The sequence below is a fragment of the Gordionus sp. m RMFG-2023 genome, chromosome 1 (genome assembly GCF_954871325.1).
Source record: "Gordionus sp. m RMFG-2023 chromosome 1, tfGorSpeb1-WG-v2, whole genome shotgun sequence".
NCBI classification, from domain to species: domain Eukaryota; kingdom Metazoa; phylum Nematomorpha; class Gordioida; order Chordodea; family Parachordodidae; genus Gordionus; species Gordionus sp. m RMFG-2023.
The window spans coordinates 35,294,983-35,320,658 of record NC_088775.1 but is presented as its reverse complement, the minus strand read 5'-3'; the positions used below and the strand labels follow the sequence as shown (position 1 = coordinate 35,320,658).

At 25.6% G+C, this 25,676-nt stretch overlaps 1 protein-coding gene across 1 annotated transcript in view; it reads left to right on the top strand.

Annotated features, from left to right (window-relative positions):
* Positions 1–25,676, top strand: part of LOC135924652 (voltage-dependent calcium channel type A subunit alpha-1-like) — a 161,334-nt gene that overhangs the window by 119,618 nt on the left and 16,040 nt on the right. Inside the window, exons 20-37 of the mRNA XM_065459745.1 lie at positions 9,542–9,645; positions 9,723–9,841; positions 10,831–10,928; positions 14,104–14,250; positions 15,348–15,475; positions 15,522–15,628; positions 16,223–16,325; positions 16,390–16,550; positions 16,759–16,902; positions 17,106–17,307; positions 17,413–17,577; positions 17,625–17,735; positions 20,181–20,264; positions 22,005–22,139; positions 22,190–22,255; positions 22,471–22,562; positions 23,995–24,145; positions 24,411–24,538. Coding sequence (XP_065315817.1) covers positions 9,542–9,645; positions 9,723–9,841; positions 10,831–10,928; positions 14,104–14,250; positions 15,348–15,475; positions 15,522–15,628; positions 16,223–16,325; positions 16,390–16,550; positions 16,759–16,902; positions 17,106–17,307; positions 17,413–17,577; positions 17,625–17,735; positions 20,181–20,264; positions 22,005–22,139; positions 22,190–22,255; positions 22,471–22,562; positions 23,995–24,145; positions 24,411–24,538 — 2,245 coding nt within the window. The remainder of the gene's footprint in view (positions 1–9,541; positions 9,646–9,722; positions 9,842–10,830; positions 10,929–14,103; positions 14,251–15,347; positions 15,476–15,521; positions 15,629–16,222; positions 16,326–16,389; positions 16,551–16,758; positions 16,903–17,105; positions 17,308–17,412; positions 17,578–17,624; positions 17,736–20,180; positions 20,265–22,004; positions 22,140–22,189; positions 22,256–22,470; positions 22,563–23,994; positions 24,146–24,410; positions 24,539–25,676) is intronic.

Below are 25,676 nucleotides of genomic sequence, written 5' to 3'. Positions count from 1 at the left end.
ATCCTCTCGCGTTTCAAGTATATTTAGACTCAACCGGCAAAAGAAAATAAAAGCTGTTTAAAATAAAAATGTGACTAATAAATCTTTCCTTTAATTGAAATAAAAATGTATCAATAAGGGGAGTAAAAATATTTATTTTATAAAAATCCTCAATCGTAGATGCATCAATATTTAAGCGATTGGACTATCTAGAAACTACTCTAGGTTTAAAATTTTTAATCCCAAACATATTAGCGATCACCTTTACTTTTTATTTATATTTACCAAGTTAAATGATTTTTCTTTTATTTAAAAATTATAAAAAATTATTAAAATTTTTAAAACTATCTAATTAGTTTAACATTATAAATTTTATTATTAAATTTATAAATATCTAATTTAACTATGCGAGAAAAAATTTACAATATATTTTTATTGTTATTTAATATTTTACATATAATTTTTAATATATATTTTTAAACCATGTTATTATTTAATTTTAGGACCAAGCCCGGCCCAGGCCCATCGTAAAAAAAATTTTAAGCCCAGGCCCGGCCCGTTTTTAATATTTAAAAAAATTCCCAAGCCCGCTATAATATTTAAAAAATTTCCCAAGCCCATAAAATTATTTTATGTATACTTAACTTATGCTGAAGTAATACTAATAGAAATATAATATTTTATTTAGTAATAATATATATAATATTAATAAATGATATAAACAAAATTTTAATTTATATTTATAAATTATCATTTAAAAATAATATGTTATCTACAATTTCGTTATTTAAATTTGTTCTTCTTTCTTCAATAACCCTTCCAATAGTACTGAAATTCCGTTCACTGGAATTTTTTTGGATTTTTTCATGCTTCTTCCACCAATCTAGGATGCAGTCATCATAGTTGATATTCTCTTCATTTAGCTGAATATCCATATATAAATTAATCTCATCAGCATCCGTCTCATTATGAAGTATTGTATCATCCTCCCATGAAGACATATCCAATAATGAGGATGAAGCTAAAAATATTATATAGCTAAAAATATTATATAGCTAAAAAGATTTATAAAGAATAAATTACTGGTAGCTCTAGTAATCCTCGAAGTAGGAATAGGAACATGCACATGCACTTCATCCAGATCTGAAGTATCTAAAAATATTATATAGATAAATATATTTATAAAATATATGTTACTTGAAGCTCTAGGGATATTTGCTTCATCTAGATCATATATAGGAATTGGATGATGATCTGAATAATCAATCATTAAGGCCCTTGTACTATTTTTTACTTCAAGTGCTTCTTCCAAAGTAAGTATTTTTAATTGGCGGAATTTAGGATTTAAAAATGTAGCGATTTTGTGTAAAATATCTATTTGGAATTTTGATATTAAAAATTCCTTTGCTCTTAATTTTAACTTTCCAATTTCACTATTATTTTGATACGCTTCGTATAAAATATCAGACACTGGTAACTTTTCCAATGTTTTATAAATTAATAAAACTTTAAATAATATAGAACTTCTATCTCCCTCCAGCTCCTTGGCTGCCTGATCATATGGGGTCAACATGTCTATTAATGATTTCAACCCATTTTTATCAATAGAATTAAGCTTATCCTCCATATTTCTTTTCTGTAAACAATCTAAAATTTCTTCATATTGTTCATAAATACTTTTAAACATTTTTAATTTCGAATTTAACCTTGTTAAGATATTTGGCAAACAGTCTTTGATAAACTCTTATTTAATCTACTTTGCTTAAAAAATCTTGTTAGTGATTTACATTGAAGAATAAGGTTATATAATAAGGGTGTAGATATTTGCATATATTTTGGAGAAAAAGTATTTCTTAGAATAGTGTTAATGAGATGAGCAGAACAGTTTAACCGTTTATATGGTTCTAAAGCCTTTATCAAATTGCTACCTTGATCAGTGATGAATGTGAATTTATAAAATGCATCAGAAGCATATCCAAGTTTAGCAAAATTAGAAACAAGTTCTTTGTGTATATTTTCACTTGTTTTTTTATCTTCTAAAAAAAGAGAAGTAAACAAAACATGTTTTATTAATTTCCATTTAATTATGTAGTGAAGAGTTAATGTTATATATGTGTACTTTTTGAAATCATCTGTGTATAAATCAGTTGTTGCACTACAAAAATAATTTATTAAAGCATTTTGTACTTCTGGGAATATTTTTTTGTGCAAATTTTGAGAAATATCATTCATATGCCTTGATATAGTTATAGCACTTGGCAAAATATTTACAATATCAATCAAACCCTTCTTTGAACCAACTTCAATAAAATATTGTGCTAAATGTTTAAAGCCTTTACCAGCTATACATTAAAATGGGCGAATATCCACAGCACAAAATTTTACACATCTATTGATAACTTCCTTTTTTTCATTTGTATATGATGTTTTATCATTTTTAATTGGATAAAAAGAAGATAATTTAATTATAGGATTTGGTTTACATTTATGTCTTGATAAATGGGATGATCCTACTTTATTTGAATATGAAAGTATGTCTTGGCATCTTTTACATTGGACATATCCGATTTTATTATTCTGATTGTCTATTATTATACTAAAAGAATCCCAGACCTTGCTCTTCAATGAGTTGTTTGCTAATAATTTGTATTCTTGAAAATGTAATTTTTTTAACTATTTCTTGATTTTTATTCATTATATCTAAAATAAAAATTAAAAATACTACAATTTATTACAAAGGAGAAAGTAATATAATACCCATCCCATATATAAAAAAAACATAAAAAAATAAATTAGTTCAGAAAAAAGAGTATGTTATGTAATTTTCCTCAAAATATAAATAATATTTAATACCTATAGTAGCTATACACTCTAAACCAGTTGTGTTGAATTCGGTACGAAACAGCGAAAACCAAAATAGCGAAAAATAAAAAATGTTCCCATTTATGTATGACTCCACTAAAAAAGTCATAAATTTAAATAATATATATATTGTTAAAATATTAATAATAATGCTATTATCTTATATATTTTGATATAGTAAATATTTATTATATTTTTAATTAAATATATTAAAGATATTATAAAAATGATTTATATAAAATGATTTAATCTAGAGCAATAAATATGTATTAATTTTTTTTCCAAAATTATTGCCTAATATAAAATATATTTATGTAAAACAATATTCAATATTTTTATCATAGCATAGACCATTTATAATACAATAATATTGCTAAATATCTACCAAAATTATACATAGCATACAGTAATTAATTTTCAAAATATCTCCTTTTGTATATATCTCCTTTTGTATATATCTCCTTTTGTATTTATCTCCTTTTGTATATATCTCCTTATATATCTCCTTTTGTATTTAATATTTTGGTATAAATTATATGTCAATGATTGCATATAGGTTTCTTCAAAAGTCAGGATAATCTGATCATTTTTGTTGTACTTCTAAATATGATTTAATAAGTTCCATTGATATTTTATATATATAATTACTTCTTAAAATGGATATTTTTATGTTTGCTATATCATGTGAATTAATTGATATTATGTTTAGAAGTGTGTAAGACCGGCTTAAAATTGTATCATTTTTTGTCATTCAATACACCATATCTAACCTACCTTTAGTCATATTATAAAATATTATAATTTCAGGATTTCTTGTATCATTTGTATCAACATTTTTATTATGGTATGTGAAAAATGATATTACATTATAAATTTTATTATACTTACTTTCAGAATATGTGAAAATCAGAATAAATGATAAAAATAATCATCAGAGTATTGAAGGGTTAATGGATAATTTTCTAATTTTTTTAAATTTAATTTAAAAGCATGCCAAGCACTTTCTATCTTATAAAAATTTACTCATTTTAAATGAAGGGTTTTTTTAATTATTTATATTTTAAATAATAACTCATTTACATTCACAATTTATCTTAACTATTTATACTTTCCATAGAAGGATATCATTTATATTTGCACTGGATAATATATAATATTATAATAACTCAACCATATAGAAACAGAATAAATACTTTATTAAAAATTCATATAAAATATACATCTCAACAATATTTATAAATAATATGTAAATTAAAAGTGAATGGAATATTTACATTGTAATTGTATGGATAGATTTATTTGATTAATTGTTTAAAGGAATATTATACATTATTTGCAAATTTCAATTAAACTTGCATCTAAATTACATTTATTACAATAAATATAAAACTCTAAAAGAAAATCTTTTTGTAATAATTTGATTATGATATTTATGTACCTTGATTTGATTTGCAAAGTATATCATGTTTCATATTTATTATTTTTTATGGTGTATATATTCATAACCTTTATAGTTTATGAAATTATGTCCTTTTTGAGTTTTCTAATTAAATTTTATTTTCAAATATTATAAAAAGTTTACTTGAATATCTATGTCTACGTCTAACAATTGTTTTTAAATTTTCTGCTACTGTTGGGATTTTGCTTTGAATTTGATGCTAACTTGAGAAAATATATGTCATATCGAAAATGTTGGCCATCTTTGGGAACATTTTTGGGAATATTCCCTGAATTTCGCTGTTTCTTTTTTCGCTGTTTCGTGCCCAGGCCGTTGTTTGTGTTAAGTTAAGTAAAATTATACCAATTTCCGATTTAAAAAATATATACTCTCCCAAAGTGTATAGGAAATTTGATAAATAACACTAATAAAATCAGAATGATTTGTTATATTTGTCCTATTAAATATCCTTAAAATAAGCTAATAGAAAATTTATAATTAGGACCAGGGACATGGGCCGGCCCGGCCCATGAAGGTCTCTAGTAGGATTAAAAAAGAGGAAAGATTTAGTGTTGTTAATCGGCTTAGCCGAGTCGGCTCGAACAGAGCTCACCCAAATTTTGGGTCGTTTTTTTCGACTTCGACCCGAGTTCAAGCCGAAAAAAACGACTTCGACCCAAAATATGGGTGGTTTTTTTCGACTCCGACCCAAGTCCAAGCTGAAAAAAACGACCTCGACCCAAAATATGGGTCGTTTTTTACGACTCCGACTCAAAATTTGGGTTGTATTTTTCGACTCAAACTTGAAATTTGGGTCGTATTTTTCGACTCAAACTTGAAGTTTGGGTCGTATTTTTCGACTCAAACTTGAAGTTTAGATCGTATTTTTCGACTCCAACTCAAAGTTTGGGTCGTTTTTCTGATTCAGACTCAAACATCGGGTCGTTTCATTCAATCAGACCCAAAATATGGATCTTTTTTTTTAAAGACGACTTAAAGTTAGGGTTGCTTTTTTTCACCCCTAACCCAATATCTACATCATTTTTTTCGACCAAAAGTCAAATAAAATTTAGTATATATTAATATTATAAGCGGGAAAGTTACTTAAAGCTTCTTTAAATTATAATGCTCTGATTAACTATTCATCATAGTTATATTTTAAAATTTTTAAGTGAAGATGTACCATAGAAAAGTGCCATTTGTCATGATGGTTATTTTTGAACTTTTTTAAATGAAATAGACAAAAATATATATTGTAGACATGTTAAATCAAAATTTCAGTGATGATGTACCATAGATAAGTGGTAATTGTCATATTCGCTATTTTTGAACTTTTTTGAGTTTTTTTAAAGCAAATTGCTAAAAATATATATTCTAAACATGTTAAATTAAAAATTCAGTGAGGATGTATCATAGATAGGTGACAATTGTCATAATCGCTATTTTTGAACTTTTTTTTTAAAGGAAATATCTAAAAATATATATTCTAAACATGTTAAATTAAAAATTCATTGGGGATATATCATAGATAGGTGACAATTGTCATAATCGCTATTTTTGAACTTTTTCAAATTTTTTTAAAGGAAATAGCTAAAAATATATATTCTAAACATGTTAAATTAAAAATTCAGTGAGGATGTATCATAGATAGGTGACAATTGTCATAATCGCTATTTTTTAACTTTTTTGAGTTTTTTTAAAGCAAATTGCTAAAAATATATATTCTAAACATGTTAAATTAAAAATTCAGTGAGGATGTATCATAGATAGGTGACAATTGTCATAATCGTTATTTTTGAACTTTTTCAAATTTTTTTAAAGGAAATAGCTAAAAATATATATTCTAAACATGTTAAATTAAAAATTCAGTGAGGATGTATCATATATAGGTGACAATTGTCATAATCGCTATTTTTGAACTTTTTCAAATTTTTTTAAAGGAAATATCTAAAAATATATATTCTAAACATGTTAAATTAAAAATTCAGTGATCTATGGTACATCATCACTGAAATTTTGATATAACATGTCTACAATATATATTTTTATCTATTTCATTTAAAAAAGTTCAAAAATAACCATCATGACAAATGCCACTTTTCTATGGTACATCTTCATTTAAAAATATAACTATGATGAATAGTTAATCAGAGCATTATAATTTAAAGAAGCTTTAAGTTACTTTCCCGCCTATAATATTAATATATACTAAATGTTATTTGACTTTTGGTCGAATAAAATAGTTCAAAAATAGCGATTATAACAATTGTCACCTATCTATGATACATCCTCACTGAATTTTTAATTTAACATGTTTAGAATATATATTTTTAGATATTTCCTTTAAAAAAATTTGAAAAAGTTCAAAAATAGCGATTATGACAATTGTCACCTATCTATGATACATCCTCACTGAATTTTTAATTTAACATGTTTAGAATATATATTTTTAGCTATTTCCTTTAAAAAAATTTGAAAAAGTTCAAAAATAGCGATTATGACAATTGTCAACTATCTATGATACATCCTCACTGAATTTTTAATTTAACATGTTTAGAATATATATTTTTAGATATTTCCTTTAAAAAAATTTGAAAAAGTTTAAAAATAGCGATTATGACAATTGTCACCTATCTATGATACATCCTCACTGAATATTTAATTTAACATGTTTAGAATATATTTTTTTAGATATTTCCTTTAAAAATATTAGAAAAAGTTCAAAAATAGCGATTATGACAATTGTCACCTATCTATGATACATTCTCACTGAATTTTTAATTTAACATGTTTAGAATATATATTTTTAGATATTTCCTTTAAAAAAATTTGAAAAAGTTCAAAAATAGCGATTATGACAATTGTCACCTATCTATGATACATCCTCATTGAATTTTTAATTTAACATGTTTAGAATATATATTTTTAGCTATTTCCTTTAAAAAAATTTGAAAAAGTTCAAAAATACCGATTATGACAATTGTCACCTATCTATGATACATCCTCACTGAATTTTTAATTTAACATGTTTAGAATATATATTTTTAGCTATTTCCTTTAAAAAAATTTGAAAAAGTTCAAAAATAGCGATTATGACAATTGTCACCTATCTATGATACATCTCTACGAATTTTTAATTTAACATTTTAGAATATATATTTTTAGATATTTCCTTTAAAAAAATTTGAAAAAGTTCAAAAATAGCGATTATGACAATCGTCACCTATCTATGATACATCCTCATTGAATTTTTAATTTAACATGTTAGAATATATATTTTTAGCAATTTGCTTTAAAAAAACTCAAAAAAGTTCAAAAATAGCGATTATGACAATTACCACTTATCTATGGTACATCATCACTGAAATTTTGATTTAACATGTCTACAATATCTATTTTTATCTATTTCATTTAAAAAAGTTCAAAAATAACCATCATGACAAATGGCACTTTTCTATGGTACGTCTTCACTTACAAATTTTAAAATATAACTATGATGAATTGTTAATCAGAGCATTATAATTTAAAGAAGCTTTAAGTAACTTTCCCGCCTATAATATTAATATATACTAAATGTTATTTGACTTTTGGTCGAAAAAAATGATCTAGATATTGGGTTAGGGGTGAAAAAAAGCAACCCTAACTTTAAGTCGTCTTTAAAAAAAAAGATCCATATTTTGGGTCGGATTGAATGAAACGACCCGATGTTTGAGTCTGAGTCAGAAAAACGACCCAAACTTTGAGTTGGAGTTGAAAAATACGATCTAAACTTCAAGTTTGAGTCGAAAAATACGATCTAAACTTCAAGTTTGAGTCGAAAAATACGATCTAAACTTCAAGTTTGAGTCGAAAATACGACCCAAATTTCAAGTTTGAGTCGAAAAATACAACCCAAATTTTGAGTCGGAGTCGTAAAAAACGACCCATATTTTGGGTCGAGGTCGTTTTTTTCAGCTTGGACTTGGGTCGGAGTCGAAAAAAACGACCCATATTTTGGGTCGAAGTCGTTTTTTCGGCTTGAACTCGGGTCGAAGTCGAAAAAAACGACCCAAACATTGAGTCGGGGTCGAATAAAACGACCCGAGCTTTGGGTCGGGGTCGCGACTCGCGGCGTTTTAACAACACTAGAAAGAATTGTTAAAAGATGGAGTAGAAAAGTGAAGAAAAATAACAGGAAAAATTAATAAATTATTTTTAAAAATACAAAAATGAATTATCAAAAATGAGAAGAAAAATATATTGAGAAAAGATATGAAAAATAAGGATTGAAAATGACTTAAAGAAATCGCAAAAAGTTAGAAATAAAATCAGAAGGAATAATAAAAAAATATATTTAAAAAAATTACGATTTTCCTTTTTTGAATAAATTTCCTTTTTTGATTGTCACTTTTCCTTTCCTTTTGGGAAATTTTCCTTTTTTGATTGGCACTTTTCTTATTTTGATTGTCACTTTTCCTTTCCTTTTGGGAAATTTTCCTTTTTTGATTGGCACTTTTCTTATTTTGATTGGATTTTTTCCTTTTTTGTTTGACACTTTTCTTTTTTTGATTGAACTTTTTCCTTTTTTACACTTTTTCTTTTTTGATCTGACTTTTACCTAAGCCTTTGGGACTTTACCTTTATTGATAGGACCTTTTAATTTTTTAATTAAACCTTTTCCTTTTTTGATCGGACCTTTTCCTTTTATGATTGGCACTTTTCCTTTTTTGATTGGCATTTTCCTTTTTGAATGGGAAATCTTGTATATACTATATACTTGGTTTATAATGATATGTATTGTTTTTATTTAAAAAATCTTTGATCTAAATAGTTATTTTTTCTATTCGGTTTAGAGAAAGCTATATAGACTGGTAAACAAAATTCTATTTAGAAATAAGAATAGTCAAAATACAGCCTTTGGGTGTTTTTAAAATAGAACTAACCCAGTTATTTATTTCAAAAAGGAATTGACTCATTCACAATTTCTTCTGTCTAAAAAGAAGGTGAAATCAAAATCTTCCAGTTTATTAATTTTATTTTTATATCAAATCTAACTATATTACACATTTTTGGAAGTTTTAATATTTTGAATCAAAAATTTAGTTGACAATTAAATTTAAAATAGGAAATTTCGACTCCAGTTATTTATAAAGCGAAAACGGTTTTTTTTTAAAATATTTGAATAGTCATAAAAGGTTACCCTACCATTAATGATAGATGTAGAGGTTAATAGAAATAAATAACAAAAACAGAGTAAATAAAACTACATATATTAATATTAAGATACACTCTTAAATGTATTTTTGGCTATTGCTGTTGATAATCTTGCAAATGCTCAAGAACTAACTGCTGCTGAAGAGGCTGCTACCATTGCTGAAAATGAAAAGGTACATAAAATTTAAATAAAGCCATGAGATAAAAAAAATATATAATTATATCCTTTTTGTTTAAATTTGATCATAAGAAAAATGCCGAAATTGAAATCGAAGCCAACAACAACAAAATGAATGAGTATTCACAATACATTTCCAGTTTTCCAACGCTATATTCATATGACGAAAAACAGACTAACAATATTTCTAAGTATATTTTCACGATGCTTATTAATTTATCATCATGCAACCATAAAACAATCTTTGAGTGATCAATTTTTAAGATGAATGAATAATAGAGTATACCAGATTCTCGAAAATGTTTATAATAAAATATGTTTGACATATATAATAAAATTGTTTTTTTAATTATTATTTTACAGGTAGGCTAATCGCAGATAAGGCATTTTGTAACCAATTTTTTATCTCCATATTAATTTATACGAATCAATAACTTTTAAGGGTTAATAATATAATTATTAATATCTAATTAAAATTTTATCGAATTGATACCTTCATTGGTTTAAGCCGAACTTGAATCGTGAATTCAGTTAAGCCTATTTTCACTGTGAACCGAAGACCATTGCAAATTTATCAACCAATTATTAACTCAAAAAAAATTTGTGCTTGGTTTGGGTTCAAATGAATAATTAACTCATATGTCACTTCCTGAATAAAATGAATACAATAAATTTAGATTTTTGATAAGGTTATGTTCAAAACTTAAAACAAAGGTCGTATAAAAAACAATTAACGATTATAAAAATAAATGCTATATATAAATAAATTTTGAAAAACAAACAACTGAATAAAAAATACAATTTAATTTAATATAAACAATTAAGATATCGACTTACTTGCATTGCTAAAAGTTATTATAAAAATAAATAAGCTTTTTTTTATCTAAAAAAGAAAAAATATACAAAACATTTCTAGACAATTTTAAAAATCTAACATACAATTTCCTTAAAAAATATAAAAGTAGCAAAAGTTATCAAACTTTTGAAAAAAAAATTCATTAAACATAGCCTAATAAAAACTTTTTTTTAAAATTAACCTAAAAAAATATCATTTACTCTAATACTACTCCAAACCAATTTCCTTAACATGAGAACCCAAATCAAACTTTCCGAAACCATATAAAATTCAAATTGGGTTCAAACCACTATGTAATACATCAATCTTATTATTATTTATTAGCCATAGAGATAAAGATCTCATGATAAGCATGTATCAAAACTCAAATCATTTAATGTCACCAAACAAGGTTATAGAAATCGACAATGGCAATCATGAAAGTAAAATTTACTCAATTTTTAAATTTTCCAGATGAGATTACTAGATGACTAATTTTAGAAATAATATAGACTGAACTAATAAATTTACAAAAGCCCTAATCAAAATTTAGTTTAGTTGACAATAGTTTATTGTTTATATTATGATAATGTAGTAATGTAATGCCATTTATTAAAGGGTAATGATATGCAATGCTTAGCGAATTATAAAAATTCATGTTGTTTTTCCTTAAATTTTATTGGAGGTTTTTACGCTCATCTATTGCAGGTTCTTGGGTTATATTAGATTTTTTAAAATAAGTTTGGTTTTTCATATATTTTCTCTTAAAATAATTTGTTTCTGAAAATTTTGAATTAAATAGTCATTATTTTAAAAAAAGTTAACTTCTTTTTTTTCAAACTTATAGTGTAATATTGCATTATTTTGGGCTGGGGGGGGGGGTAGGTAGAAGTTTTCATTAGCTAAATTGATATTTAAAGAATTGCTATATATGAAACCACACAGTGGTCACTAGGGGGTGGGAGGGCGCGCAGGGGCTCGAGCCCCCTGAAAAATTTAAATATCCCCCTTAAGCAAAAAATTTTTTTTTAATGGCTCCTTAATATCCTCTTGAACTAAAAATAAATTTTTTTGATTGCCCCCCTATATAATTTCTTTTATAATTCTATTAAGTTATATATAGATTTAATTTTATTATTTAAAAATTAATAAGACCATCTAAAATTTTATTATATGAATACTATTTTAATTATTGAATTAGATTAATACATTATAAATTATATTTTCACTATGTTAACTTGCAATTAAATTCTGTGTTAAAAATAGAATATAAATATCACTCACTAAATATTAATTTAGTATTAACAGTTGAAGCTTAATTGATTTTTATTATTTTAATTATTATATAACCCTGATTAAATTAATATAATCATTTATTAATTGAAAATTAACAAATTTAATATTGTAATTAGCCGAGTTCAAAATCACTAATATTATTAATTTTTAAATTTAATTACCATGCCTCTTCCTAAAAACATTTTCAAGGTCTAAATAAATATAAGAGATTTCTTTTTAAAAAGTAAGTAGACATATAGTTTATAATCCTCTATTATATATAATTGATTATAAAAAGTAAGTAGACATATAGTTTATAATCCTCTATTATAAATAATTGATTATAAAATATTAGGTAAAATGCCACTTCAGACGTATTTGACAGTTATATAATATATAACAGTGATAGTTTAATAAATTTTACTACTAAATCCTTTTGATAATGAATATAACAATTTGCATTCAATTCATTAACGCCATCTATTTATTAAAATATATTATTAAAATATAAACATCTTATTATTCATACCACAATGGATATAATAAATTAGATATCTTTTCTTCTCTTTTTTACGTGTTTTTAGGAAAGCTATTTTTTTCTTCCTTGATAAAAAGTTTTGAGTTAGATTTTTAATACGAATATATTTTCGATATTATTAACTACTATTATTTTAAGATATAATATACCAACTAAAGGTGTTTGCAAAAATAATATATAAAATCTTAATTGCTTCCATCATATTACCCTGTTTCTTATTTTATAGTTACAAAATGTTTCATTTTTAATATGGCATCCTTGCCATGTAAATCACTCAAGGCTTCAATATATTTGCATGATTTCTTCTAATTATTTTTAGTGTTTTAGTTTTATCAATTTATCTAACATAATAAATTCTTATATGAGTTAACATTGTGGGTGTCATATTAAATTAAATTAAATTAAATTAAATTAAATTAAGTTAAATTAAATTAAATTAAATTAAATTTAAAATTAAATTAAAATTATAATTAAAATTAAAATTAAAATTAAAATTAAATTAAATTATTTAATAAAAAATTGAAAATTTGTTTAAATCGATTATTGGAGATAATCAAGGTTGTCAGACCTCCCGATTTAGACTCTTGATTTCCCCAAAATATTCTAGGTCCTGAAATTAAAAAACACTTTAGAGGATTTCAAGGAAATCATACCTCATCTTTATGTATCAAATAACAGAAATACTAAAACATTCCCATAATTCTCCCCTATTTTAATAAAGAAAGAAGGGTTTCAAATAAAGTTCGAAAAAAAATTTCATCAAACAGTTGAAAATTCTAATCTTTCAATTTCAAATGTTTTCTGTTGAAAACACGAGTGTGTTGGAATTAAACATATTATCTTTTTTGGTAGCCGGTTTCATATAATTTATAAAGAAAATGGATATAGTTGATATGAAATGTTATGCCGAATTCAGCAGATTTACAGATATAGTACCCATTTAAAAGAAAATTATATATTCTCTAGATATCAAATTTTCAGAACTTCCACTGAGTTTTGCAACTAGATGGCCATAATTGATTCCGGCTCTTGAAAAAGTTTATAAAAATTTAGCTGATAAATCCTATTTTTATCCTCAAAAAATCCCAATTCAATATTAAAATAATTTTTGAAAAATGGGAGAGGCTTAATTATTTTTAAAAAAGACATTATAACAGAAATGTTTTTAATTAATAATATATATATTAGTATAAACTTTAAGAGCTCAAGTTATTAGTATCTTTTATAGCTCGGTTAAAAGAACCTATAAAATGTGATGATCATGATAAAATTCTATCATTTCAAAATATAGCTAATAAAACAATAGTTTCGATTTAGAAAAAAACAAATTTATAAACAATAAATGGGAAGATCTAAAAGTATTATGACGACGTTTGATAATAAATTTAAGTTTGAAGTTGAATATAAACAAATTTGAAAAATTGTAAAAGATTTCAAAAGAAAACTTTTAATTAATTGCATAAAATCTTCTAAAATATATGAATGAGAATAAAAATAAATAAGTGATTTTTTCAATATTTTTTGTGTATAATATTTTTTAAAAAAATAATTTTTTTGAATTATGGTCAAATTCTCCCCCTTTTTGTTTGAATAAATCTGGCCCTCTTGGAGATGACTTCAAATGAATTAATTATTGTTCAGTTGTTACCTTATATGAGTTCCATTCTTTTAAATATTCTTGTTTTCAATAACATATATGGAAAACGAGATATCAAATTGAAATTGCAAACAAAAAATTTTATTATTTGTACATTTTAAATTTAATTCAACAATATTATAATTTTATATAAATTTAAATTTTTCAGATGCAATTCTCGACGAGTCTTTTGACGATGGGAAGAAAAAATTGATACCCTTTACTTCCTTTTTTATACTTAAACCGACAAATTTTATCCGCCGTGGAGCCCATTTTATCGTTAACTTGAAATATTTTGACCTATTTATTATGTTAGGTAATTCATATATTCTAATTTTATAAATAATCTGATCTTTTACTAAAATATGTTCTCTTTGTGCTCCTTACATAAGAACAAAGCAGAAATTTATTATATTGAAAAATTATTTTTCTTTAATAACTGGTATCTCTCATGAAATTTATTGATTAAAAGAATGTATGATAATTTAAGGGTAGGTAAGTGGCATAACAGGCCTTGATTTTAAAAGTGGCTATTAATTTTATTGAAAAGATTTAATATAGTATATAGCCCAGTTTTTAATCTAAAATAAAATTAAGAACTTTTTTTGTAACCGTTTTTGAACTAATTGAGTTTATGTAGTCATAGTATATTAATTGGCCGTATTTTTTTTAAGAATTTAAATAAAGATATTAAATATTACAAGATAAAATATGTATATAAGAAGCTAAATTTAAAATACTATAATATAAATAGTTTAACCTAATACAAATTTAATTTAAATTCACACTCATCTAATAATAATATTTTATAAATTGGAATCTTATCATTTGCAGGTTAAAGATGCTTATTAACCAGATATAATGATAATATATTTATGTGTAATAACCTGACCATACAATCCTATTTATTATTATTAAATGCTTTTATAAGTACATAAGTTCTAATTATTTGTGACAAAGCATAACTAGATCAGAAAGTTAAAGTGATGGCCAGTCTACACTTATGGCGATTTAATACTTCTTTCCAATATATAATATTTGAATGTTCCTCACAATTAGTTTTGAACAGTGGCCTTTATCAATCTCCGGGTTTGGGCTTACTCCATGAAAGAGCTAACCGAGTTTTATCCATAATATCATCAAAGTTTTACCCTAAGGAACCCTCGATCTTGTGAAAAGTTTTCAAAAAAATAACTCGGGCTTCAAGAGTTATCAGATTCTATAGGCACATGCTTTATAATTGAGCCATATTTGCCTAATTAATCACTATATGGCCAAGAGTGGATAAAGAAATGAATGTTAAGATTAAGAATGTGAACACAATAAATAAATCTAAGTTTAAAAATCATATAATAAAATTATCCTTTTTTCAAAAATTTACAAAATTCAAATATCATTTTCACTATTTATAAGTTATATGCGGAAGTAGTATTACTTTAGCAGCTGAAGATCCTGTCAACGAAAAATCCCATAGAAACAAAGTTTTAAATTATTTCGATTACGTATTTACTGGAGTTTTCACGATCGAAATGCTTTTAAAAGTATTATGATTTTATAATTATTATATAATTTTACTATAAAATTTAGATGATAAATCAGGGTTTACTACTGCATCCAGGTTCTTATTTCAGAGACTTGTGGAACGTTTTAGATGCAACCGTAGTTATATGCGCTTTGATTGGTTTCGTATTTGCGTAATTTTTTAATGAATTATACTTTTATTTAATGTCTGATATTTTAAGTTGTTTATAATCATAATATTTAATTTATTTATGAATTAATAATATTCTTCTTATTATTTTTAATGAATATAAATAAATCTCTGTAAATTAAAGATTTGCAAATCACGGCCCGGCCTGAAACCGACCCGACAAAGGGGTTTCGGGCAGGGCCCGGTCTATTTAAAAAAATTATTTTGGTTTAAGTTGGGTTGGGCCTAATATTATTTAAAAAATTTCGTGTCAGGTCGGGTCGGGCTTAAATTTTTAAGCATATCATTACATTTTGTCAAATAAATAGAAATATTTTAAAATTCTTGCAAAAAACAAGGCGCTAATATTTTTTTTTACAATAAAAAAAAATTAAATTTTTCTATATTTAAATAAATTTAGGCCGGGTCTGGCGGTCAAATAATTTTTATTTTGGGTCGTTGGGGACAAATAGAAAAAAAATTTATTTGGGATCGGGCCTTTTTGTTTAAAGGTTTTTTAAATTTCGGGCCGAGTCGGGCTTGGAAAATGGCCCGATGCAACTATACTGTAAATACAATATACATATTTATAAAATAGCGATAGTGAAGGGGCAGCCAAAAATTTGAACACAATAAAATCCTTGCGAGTTCTCCGAGTATTACGACCATTGAAAACTATAAATAGGGTTCCAAAATTAAAAGTAAATTTTATCAGCAATAGATCTAATTATATACTAATTAATATTTTATTTATAAATAATATAGGCAGTATTCGAATGCGTAGTAAATTCTTTAAAAAATGTCTTTAACATAATGATAGTCTATATGCTTTTTCAATTTATATTTGCCGTCATCGCTGTCCAACTATTTAGCGGGAAATTTTATTATTGCACAGATTTTTCCAAAAAGTTGAAAAATAGTTGTAGGTTAAATATTATACATGATATATTATGTTTTTTAAAATTTGAATCTTTATAATTTTTTATGCAATATATAACTATAATTTTTATTAAATGGCTCACTTTTCATTTGCATAATAATTATTATGCTAAATAACTTTATATAAATTTAATACTTATATTTTTAATCACATTACTTTCTTAATCTAAACTATTGTATTTTTTCTGCACAAAGGGGGGAATATTATGTGTACAAAGATGCCAAAATATTACCAGAGGTTCATTTGAGAGAATGGAAAAGACATAATTTTAATTATGACGATGTGCTGAGGGCTATGCTTACTTTATTCACCGTAACTACGGGAGAAGGATGGCCAAAGTATAAGATATACTGATTTTAAATTATATTGATTATAATTTATAATTGATAACTTAGTGACATTTAACCTTTAAAAGTGAGAATAATTGCTTTAACCAAATTTAGTCATTCTATGCTTAAAAATATTAAAAAATAGAAGATTCATAGTTAATAAAATATTATACTGAATAAAAAATAATATTTTGATTGTTCTATATTTAAAGCGTTTTACAAAATTCCATGGATGCCACTAAAAATGATCAGGGGCCTCAGCCAGGATACCGAATGGAAATGGCGATTTATTATATAGTATTTTTCATAGTATTTCCTTTCTTCTTTGTGAACATATTCGTTGCACTTATCATAATCACGTTTCAAGAGCAGGGAGAAAAAGAGTTGGAAGAAGGTGATTTAGATAAAAATCAGGTCATCATTTTAAACTTGAATATTATAAGAATTTTATTAAATTAATAAATAAATTGAAAAACTTAAATATTAATTGATTTACTTATTACCTTATTATATTTTTAGAAACAATGCTTAGACTTTGCCATAAATGCCAAGCCTATAGAAAGATACATGCCCATAAACAAAGAAACTTATCAATACAAAGTTTGGAAGTTGGTAGTTTCGATATGGTTTGAGTATTTTATCATGATTTTAATAGCACTCAACACTATAATTTTGATGATGAAAGTAATTATGAGTTTTAACCATATTCCCTAAACTTAAAAAAAATATAGCACGCTAACCAGAGCTTCAAGTTTACACTCACTTTGCATTATCTAAACAGTGCCTTTACAGTATTATTTACCATAGAGTGTATATTGAAGATAACTGCTTTTGGAATCAAGGTTATATTTATATTTAACTACTTGGATTCGTCTATAAGATCCTATTATATATAGGAGAACAGGGTTAGATAGTAACCGTGGTAAAAAGATAACTACTTATAACTTTTCAACCTTTTAAAACTAAAGAAATTAGCATAAAAGTGTTTTTGAATATAAATTTTCCATCATATGCTCAATTTTCAGACAATCAACATTTAGCGCCAATAATATTTTTAATTTAGATATAAAAAAAAAGGGTATCATTGGCTTTAAGAAATATTAGTGACCTATTCAAAATTTATATATAAGTTTTTTGATGACTAACTATAAATTGATTTATAATTTATAGATGCCGGTGTATGTTAGACTAGTTACCCATGAAAGAATTTTCATTGGCATTTTTAAGCATTCTCAAGATACTAAATTTCTATAAAGGAAATTGAGTTAGTGATCTACATCGGGCCTAATTTTTCAAGCCCTGCCCGGCCCGAAATTTTTTTTAAAAAAGTTTTGCCGACCCGAACCCGAAATTTTTTTAAAAAGTTTTGCCGGCCCGGCCCGAACCCGAAATTTGTTTTAAAAAAATTTATCGTCCTGGTCAGGCCCGAATTTATTTAAATATAGAAATTAATATAATTACTTAAAATAAAAGACATATGTTATATAGCGTTTAGTTTCAATAAATTAAATCAAAAATTTTTATTTTACATAAAAAATTCAATATAAAATTGATAAATTTAGATATATTTAATAAAATTTCCAAGGTCCGACCCGACCCGGCCCAAAATTTTTTTAAAAATATTAAGCCCGGCCAGGCTCGAGCGATTATTTAAAATAGCCCGAAGCCAATTCGGGCCTGGCTGGGTACGGGCCGGGCCAAACTTTGCAGATCTCTAAATTGAGTATTACAATAAAATAAAACCAAAAAAGACATTAATTGCTAATTTGCGATAACAAAATGATAGGTATGCGTTGAGAAATTTTGAGACAATTGTTTGATAAATTTTTGATGATGAATTGTTTTGCTTAAAAAAAATTTTCAGTCTATAGGTTTCCAATAACATTTATATTAAGCTAACAAATAAAAATAAAATTCTCTTTCAATAAAGGGAATAACCTGCTCTCTGCAAATTGTAATTATTTATCAAATGCAAATATGGATACATATTTATTTTATAGTATATAAATCGCTAGATAGGATAATTATTTTAATTTAACATATTTTAAATATAATTTTTTAAAATATATTAAAGTATAAAATATGTACCTTATACAATAACCAGACAATCTCTGAGTTTAATAATTGTTCAAAATTTAGGTCAAGTAAACCTACTGAAACTTGTCTACTCCCTGCCACATAGTACCGACATCATTCCATGATTCATATTCATGAGAAAAATATTGAAAATAACTGAGTACCGGGTATTCATAATAAAAAAACAGGTCGTATTTTCTATTAGACAACAAACTTGAAGTGTGTAGAACACATAAAATTATCTAAGACAGAATGGGGAAATAAATCCGCTTACAATGATTTCGTCTTAATGGTAGATGAAAAATGCAGAACTCGAGAATTAATATCTTTGAAATAAATACTATAGAATACATGCACCCAGCAATGACTCTAAGTCAAAGATCCTCCATAGCACTTCCACTCTAGAAGTCCCCCAAAAAGCTTAAAACCCAAAATCGTTCCTTATGCGACATCCATACGAATCTCTAATAAAATTTTTAAACTTTAATATCGGCTCTTCCAGGAATATAACTCCCCCCTCCCTCCCGCCTAAATTAACAATCGATTCTAAGATTCAGAACTAAATTTATTCGTTTTCAATATAAAAGAAAAAAAGGACAAAAAGGGAATAAGTGTTATATATTTAAATGAACTCTTTCAATATTTAAAGACATAACTTATTTTACTAAAATATCTACTTATTAAAATCGTTATCGCTTATCAAAAGCATATTTAGATATATACAAGCAGTCATTTCGCGTATTACAAATATATATATCAAGAATGATATAAAAGTTTATTATCAAATAGTCTAAAATTTATTGGATGTGTAAAGACAATATGCGTATTGAATGATTACGCAAATTGACTTTAACATACACTATATACTAAATATTTTTATTTTTTTATATTCTAAGTAAACATCTTTATTTCTTCTAAATAATGTTCATGATCCTCTAACCCCGGTCTATCTTAGAGGCAAAATCATAAAATAAATATAGTAGTTTGTTCAAAATAGTTAATTAAATCCTTTCGAGTAAGATAATTTTATTTTGTTATTATCGAATAATCCATATGCGCATATGTGAAAAGTTTAATTTTAGATATTTAAAGCATAGCTAAGTGACTTTGGTGGGAGAAATATGACCTATCTAAAAGCAATAATAAAAGAATTTTATTAATAGATATATTTATTTCAAATAATTATTTTACTTGAACCCATTATATTTCAGAACTATTTTAAAGATGCTTGGAATGTGTTTGATTTCATAACTGTAGTTGGAAGTATAACAGATGTAATGGTTACCGAGATTAAGGTATTTTAAAAATAAAAATTTTTGATATTTATTTCATCGATAAGTGTGATTTTTTTAAAAATGATTAACTTGTTATGGCAGTGTTTTATTGTGATAAAGCTTATATGATTCCATACAAGATATTTATAAATTACTTCTATAAAAATATAAAATTGGTACCAAAAATTTTAGAATGAGCATGTATAACGCCAGAAATAGCATATAGCAACTTACTAAAATAAATAAAATTTTAAAAATAAATTATGCCAATTTTTAATATTAACTAACCTTGAAGCTAATATGTGTTTTGAGGGAATGAGTTAATTTAGGTCAAAATTCCTAAATCACTAGAGTCGAAATATTTTGTTGCATCTCAATTCAGATCTATATACCATTAGAAAAACACTTTTTTTGGTTTAGAATTATAAAGATTTCAAAATGCTACACTATTTTTGATTAATTCGATATTTATTTATTTTTTGAGGATAAGGTAAAAAAGTAAATCCATGTAATTTAATATCATCGTGCAAAAATAAATATAATCTATAACAATTAAAATTATATATTGATATCTATAAATATCCATATTTGTATGATTGGGTAGCCTATGATTTAAGTGCATGACATTTTAAATAAATAATAAACGATTATATTGAAATACTTTCCCTTCCTATATTAAAGCTCACAACTTTGAGGTCCTTTATTATGAATTTCCCAAGGACCATTCACTCCCCAACTTATCGCAGCTTTAGAGAATTCACAATTATAATTAAAAATTTTGTTCTGTAGTTATTTAGAAAAAAAGTATCATAATTTTCACAATTAGTAGTCTTGATCTTATTAACAATATTATATAAAGATTGGTTATAACGGATAAAAATCTTCGGTAATAGTAGGAATTGATATTTTATGTGGAAAAGATTAAGGATATAAAATATTTTTCAAGGGAGCCTCCGATGGTTGCTAACTCATAAGCCTAAGCCAGTCATCTACCGACAAAATATTAAATCTAGAATATTTAAGATATTGAGTAGTTATGATATAACGGCTTATTATTTTGTTAACCGGCAAATGTCTTAAAATCAACCTTAGCTATTACTATTAGAATAACTGTCATGTCACAGTCTTTGAAATACATCTACAAACTTATGTGTTAAAAAAAATGAAATCTTTAAAACTTGTTTAAATTGATAGTTGAATAGATATCAACGTGAAAACTATTTTGTGTTGGAGTATTGTACAGGAATCCTTCTACTTTATGATATAATATTTTTTTTGTTTAAAGTTATGTAAACTAATCAAAATATAATTGTGAGGATAATTTATATTAATGGAAGAAAAAAATTAAATTTTTTACAATTTTTAAAAATTATTCAATATGTATTTATTTATATGTTTCCAATCAGAAAACTAAAACGTTTATTTCCTCAAGTAAATTAAATTTAAAATATATCAAAGCAATTATCAGAGTCAAAATCAACTTTGCCCATTTCACACTTTTTTTAGAAGTCTTAATTTTAAACTAGCAATAATCAAATGTAATTGATAATTTATTTGAGGTAGAAGAAAACATAACGAATTGTAAATCACTGAAAAAATATTTTACTTGTTTTAATTTCACATAACTAGCCACTATATCTAATTTTAGGAAGGAGTATAAAATAAATGCCTCCACCCTGGTGAATAATTTTATCCCCAAACAAATAGCTCAATAAATTAATGATAATAAATTACTTATAATTTTTATTTTTTCAATTTAAGTCTTTCACTCTAATACAAACCAATTTTATTAATCTGGGATTCTTGAGATTGTTTCGAGCTGCTCGCCTCATAAAATTACTGAGACAAGGTTATACAATCAGGATGTTGCTATGGACATTTATCCAGTCTTTTAAGGTAACTATTTTTAAAATCTATTATATTTTATAAATTATTTTTTTTAATAGGCTTTGCCATATGTGTGTCTTCTCATTGGTATGCTGTTTTTTATATACGCAATCATAGGAATGCAGGTTTAATCATTTAGTTATACTATAATTAGCGAAAGGGGGTTAAGGTGGGTGACCACCTTTAATATAATGTTAAATGCACAGAATCATCTATTTTATATATAGAATTGGTCCACTTCTACTGAAAGACTAATACCCTTAAAAATTCATTTTTACATATATTCATTCATTTTCTAAACTTAAAAATTGTATATATTATCTAAAATTCCTATAATTAGATATTTGGAAACATCGAATTAAAGGAAGATACCGAAATAAATCGACATAACAACTTTAGGACATTTATTCAAGCTTTGATGTTATTATTTAGGTTAAACTTATTTATTCTCATTGCATCCTAGCTTTACATAAAAAGGAGGGAAAAGGCCCTTTTAGGATCAGTCAAAAAATCTAGGGGTTTTTATTCACACCTTATAAACAAGTTTAATAGTTTTTATTCGAAAATTATCATAAAATTATACAATATGGGGTTTCATCCCTTTAAATGTGAAATTGCTTGAATACGTCATAAAATATTATGTAAGTATAGATATTTCATTTATCGATATTATTTAAATACTGATATAATCATATAACATCAACTCCCTATTTCTATTAGATTCCATATTGCTTGATGTAGACTAGGGCTAGGCTGAATCTATGTTCAGAGGAAAATGGCGTGATATCGCGCTCCATATTTACGTAAGATACCCAAATTAGGCCAATACATCACTATGGGAGTTATAGCGCTATAAATTCAATTAGGCCTATACTAAAATTTTTTGAATCGTTTAAGCATAAATTGATTTAATATAATGTTGTTAATAATGTATCAAATTTTATTCAAATATTTTATGTCCCTGCCTGGCTATTCTACCATACTCGATTTGATCTTGGTGGGCGAGTGAAATCTTTTATCCAAATAAATTCGTGGAATTCCTTTATTAAGCACTTTTTATCCAAGTCAACCCTAAATGTCTGTTTATTATTAGCCCTAAATAATGCAAGTTTTACTGCTTCCACCATCAACTGTAAATATTCTTCCACTTCATCATATTTCGTTGAATTTAAATATAAGCATACCCTTTTCCTCGACTCTATAAATATTAGAGACCTGCAGAAGTACCATTTGCACCGACCGGTCCGGATTTTTTTTTTAAAAATTTTTTCAGATCTGGAATTTTTATTAAAAAAAATTTTTCAGCCCGGTCCAGGATAAAATTTTTTTTAGCCGACTTGGATAGCTCAGGCCGGGCCTGCAGGTCTCTGATAAATATTGAAGAAACCAAAGTTTTGAACATAACCCTAATTCCCAATATTTCCATCATGAAATAACATCACCGACTTGCATTGTACATCATAATATATTCAAAACGAGTTATTCCTCCAACATATAAAGAAAAGTCAAAATAATCTTATATTCATCCATATTTTATACTACCATATGCTTTCTAAACCGACTATATAGCTATTTCTGTTTTTTTAACTAGCCTACACATCACTTAACTAAATCCATTCATAATATTTTTCAATCAAATCTTCCCACATCTAGATTTGCCTTAAGAATTTTACTCCATTGTCATTTTTATAAATTGGTATAATCAACATTAGCAATTTTAAAATATTTTTAAAATCTGCAACCGATGACCTTAAACCTCTCTTTTGACTATTTCTACTATAATAATTTGCAATCTACAAACGATGATTTTTTCATAACACGGTTATCCTAATATTTTACATTTTATTTGATAAATGTATTATAGATGTGCCACGGGGGAAAGTTGGCAGTTGATAATGTTGTCTTGTATTGCACAACGACCATGCGATCCGCTATCTGGTAAAAGTAAGCCAGAATGTGGTCTCAATTTGGCTTTTGTTTACTTTTGCTCATTCATTTTCCTATGCTCATTCTTAGTATATTTATAATTTTTATAATATATTTTAATTTCATAATATATTTCACTTATATTTCAAGTAAGAAATTTAAATTTCTTATTTAAGTTTAGGATTATCGTAAAATACTTAAAATACGATAGAAAAAAATTAATTCTGCTATTCTCTTCTATGCAAACTTAATTTTACCTTAGTGCAAATCACATCTAACTACATGAAATAATTAAATAAAATATATTATCGTAGATTTATATCTTAAGCATGATGTCTTATTCATTTAATGCAGATGTTGAATTTATTCGTAGCGGTTATAATGGATAATTTTGACTATCTAACTCGCGACTCCTCTATATTGGGTCCTCATCATTTGGATGAATATATCAGAGTTTGGTCTGAGTATGATCCTGCTGCCACGTAATACATACATAATTTATTTTTAAATTCTCCTTTGAAGGGAAAGCTATATATTTACTAATATTTTATTATGGTAAATTAAATCTGAATTCAAGATATAGGTATTGTAGTCATGATGACTTACGAATTACAATTATTTTTACTTACATCTAATAATTAAATTTCTTTGAAATTCTTTAGAACAGACTTTATTTTCAGTTATACATTCTTTGCTAATTTAAACAAACCGTCGACGATTTATTTTTTAAAAATCTTTCGGTAAAAATTGGTTATTATATTTCATCATAATATCACTAAACACCTCAATGGGCGTACATCTAGAAATTCCTCAAGACATTTTTGCGACTAACTACAGAATTATATTTTCAATTCCATAGAAATATTTTCGGGTATCAACCAAAAAGTCAAGTCTATTAATAATATTCGCCATAATGGTAGTTTTCATATGCATTAAAAGTAAGTTAACTCACAGAAGATTTACCATCTACAACTATTTTCCAAACGATTGGGATTAATAATTTCTTGATGGGTCCCAATTATTTTAAATATTTTTGAAAAAATTTATGCCGTTAATAATGCTTTAAATTTGCATATATATAAAGCTTTCGATTCCAATATCGTTTTTGATTAAAACATTTTTTGCTATATATATAATAAAGAGAGTTAGATTATTCGGTATTAACGCATTCTTGCTAATCCAAAAATGCCTTCTAACTTGCCCACTATCTTGTTTTACCAATTTTTTTCAAATCTTCCAAGTTTTTAACTATTAACCTGGTTACTTTTTAGCCCACATCCATCCTTTTATATGATTCTTTTTAAAAAGTCGCAACTTATAAGTAAGATTCTTCGCCTCAAGATTATTACATGTAAATGTATAAATTGAAAATAGGGGCGGACTGGCGACGCCACGGCCTCGTGGGCATTTTTTTAAAGCGGCCTCATTTTTATGGGGGCTTCGCCCCCATACTTTCAATTTTGTTTTGCCCGGGCTTCGGCCGGGTTCCCTTAAATGGCTTCTATGAATTATATGATTTTTATAACTTCTTATTTTTGAAAATAGGTACAAACGATGTACATTTTTTTTTAAAAAAAAGAATAATGACACGATACTCATATATATTTTATTTCATAAAAT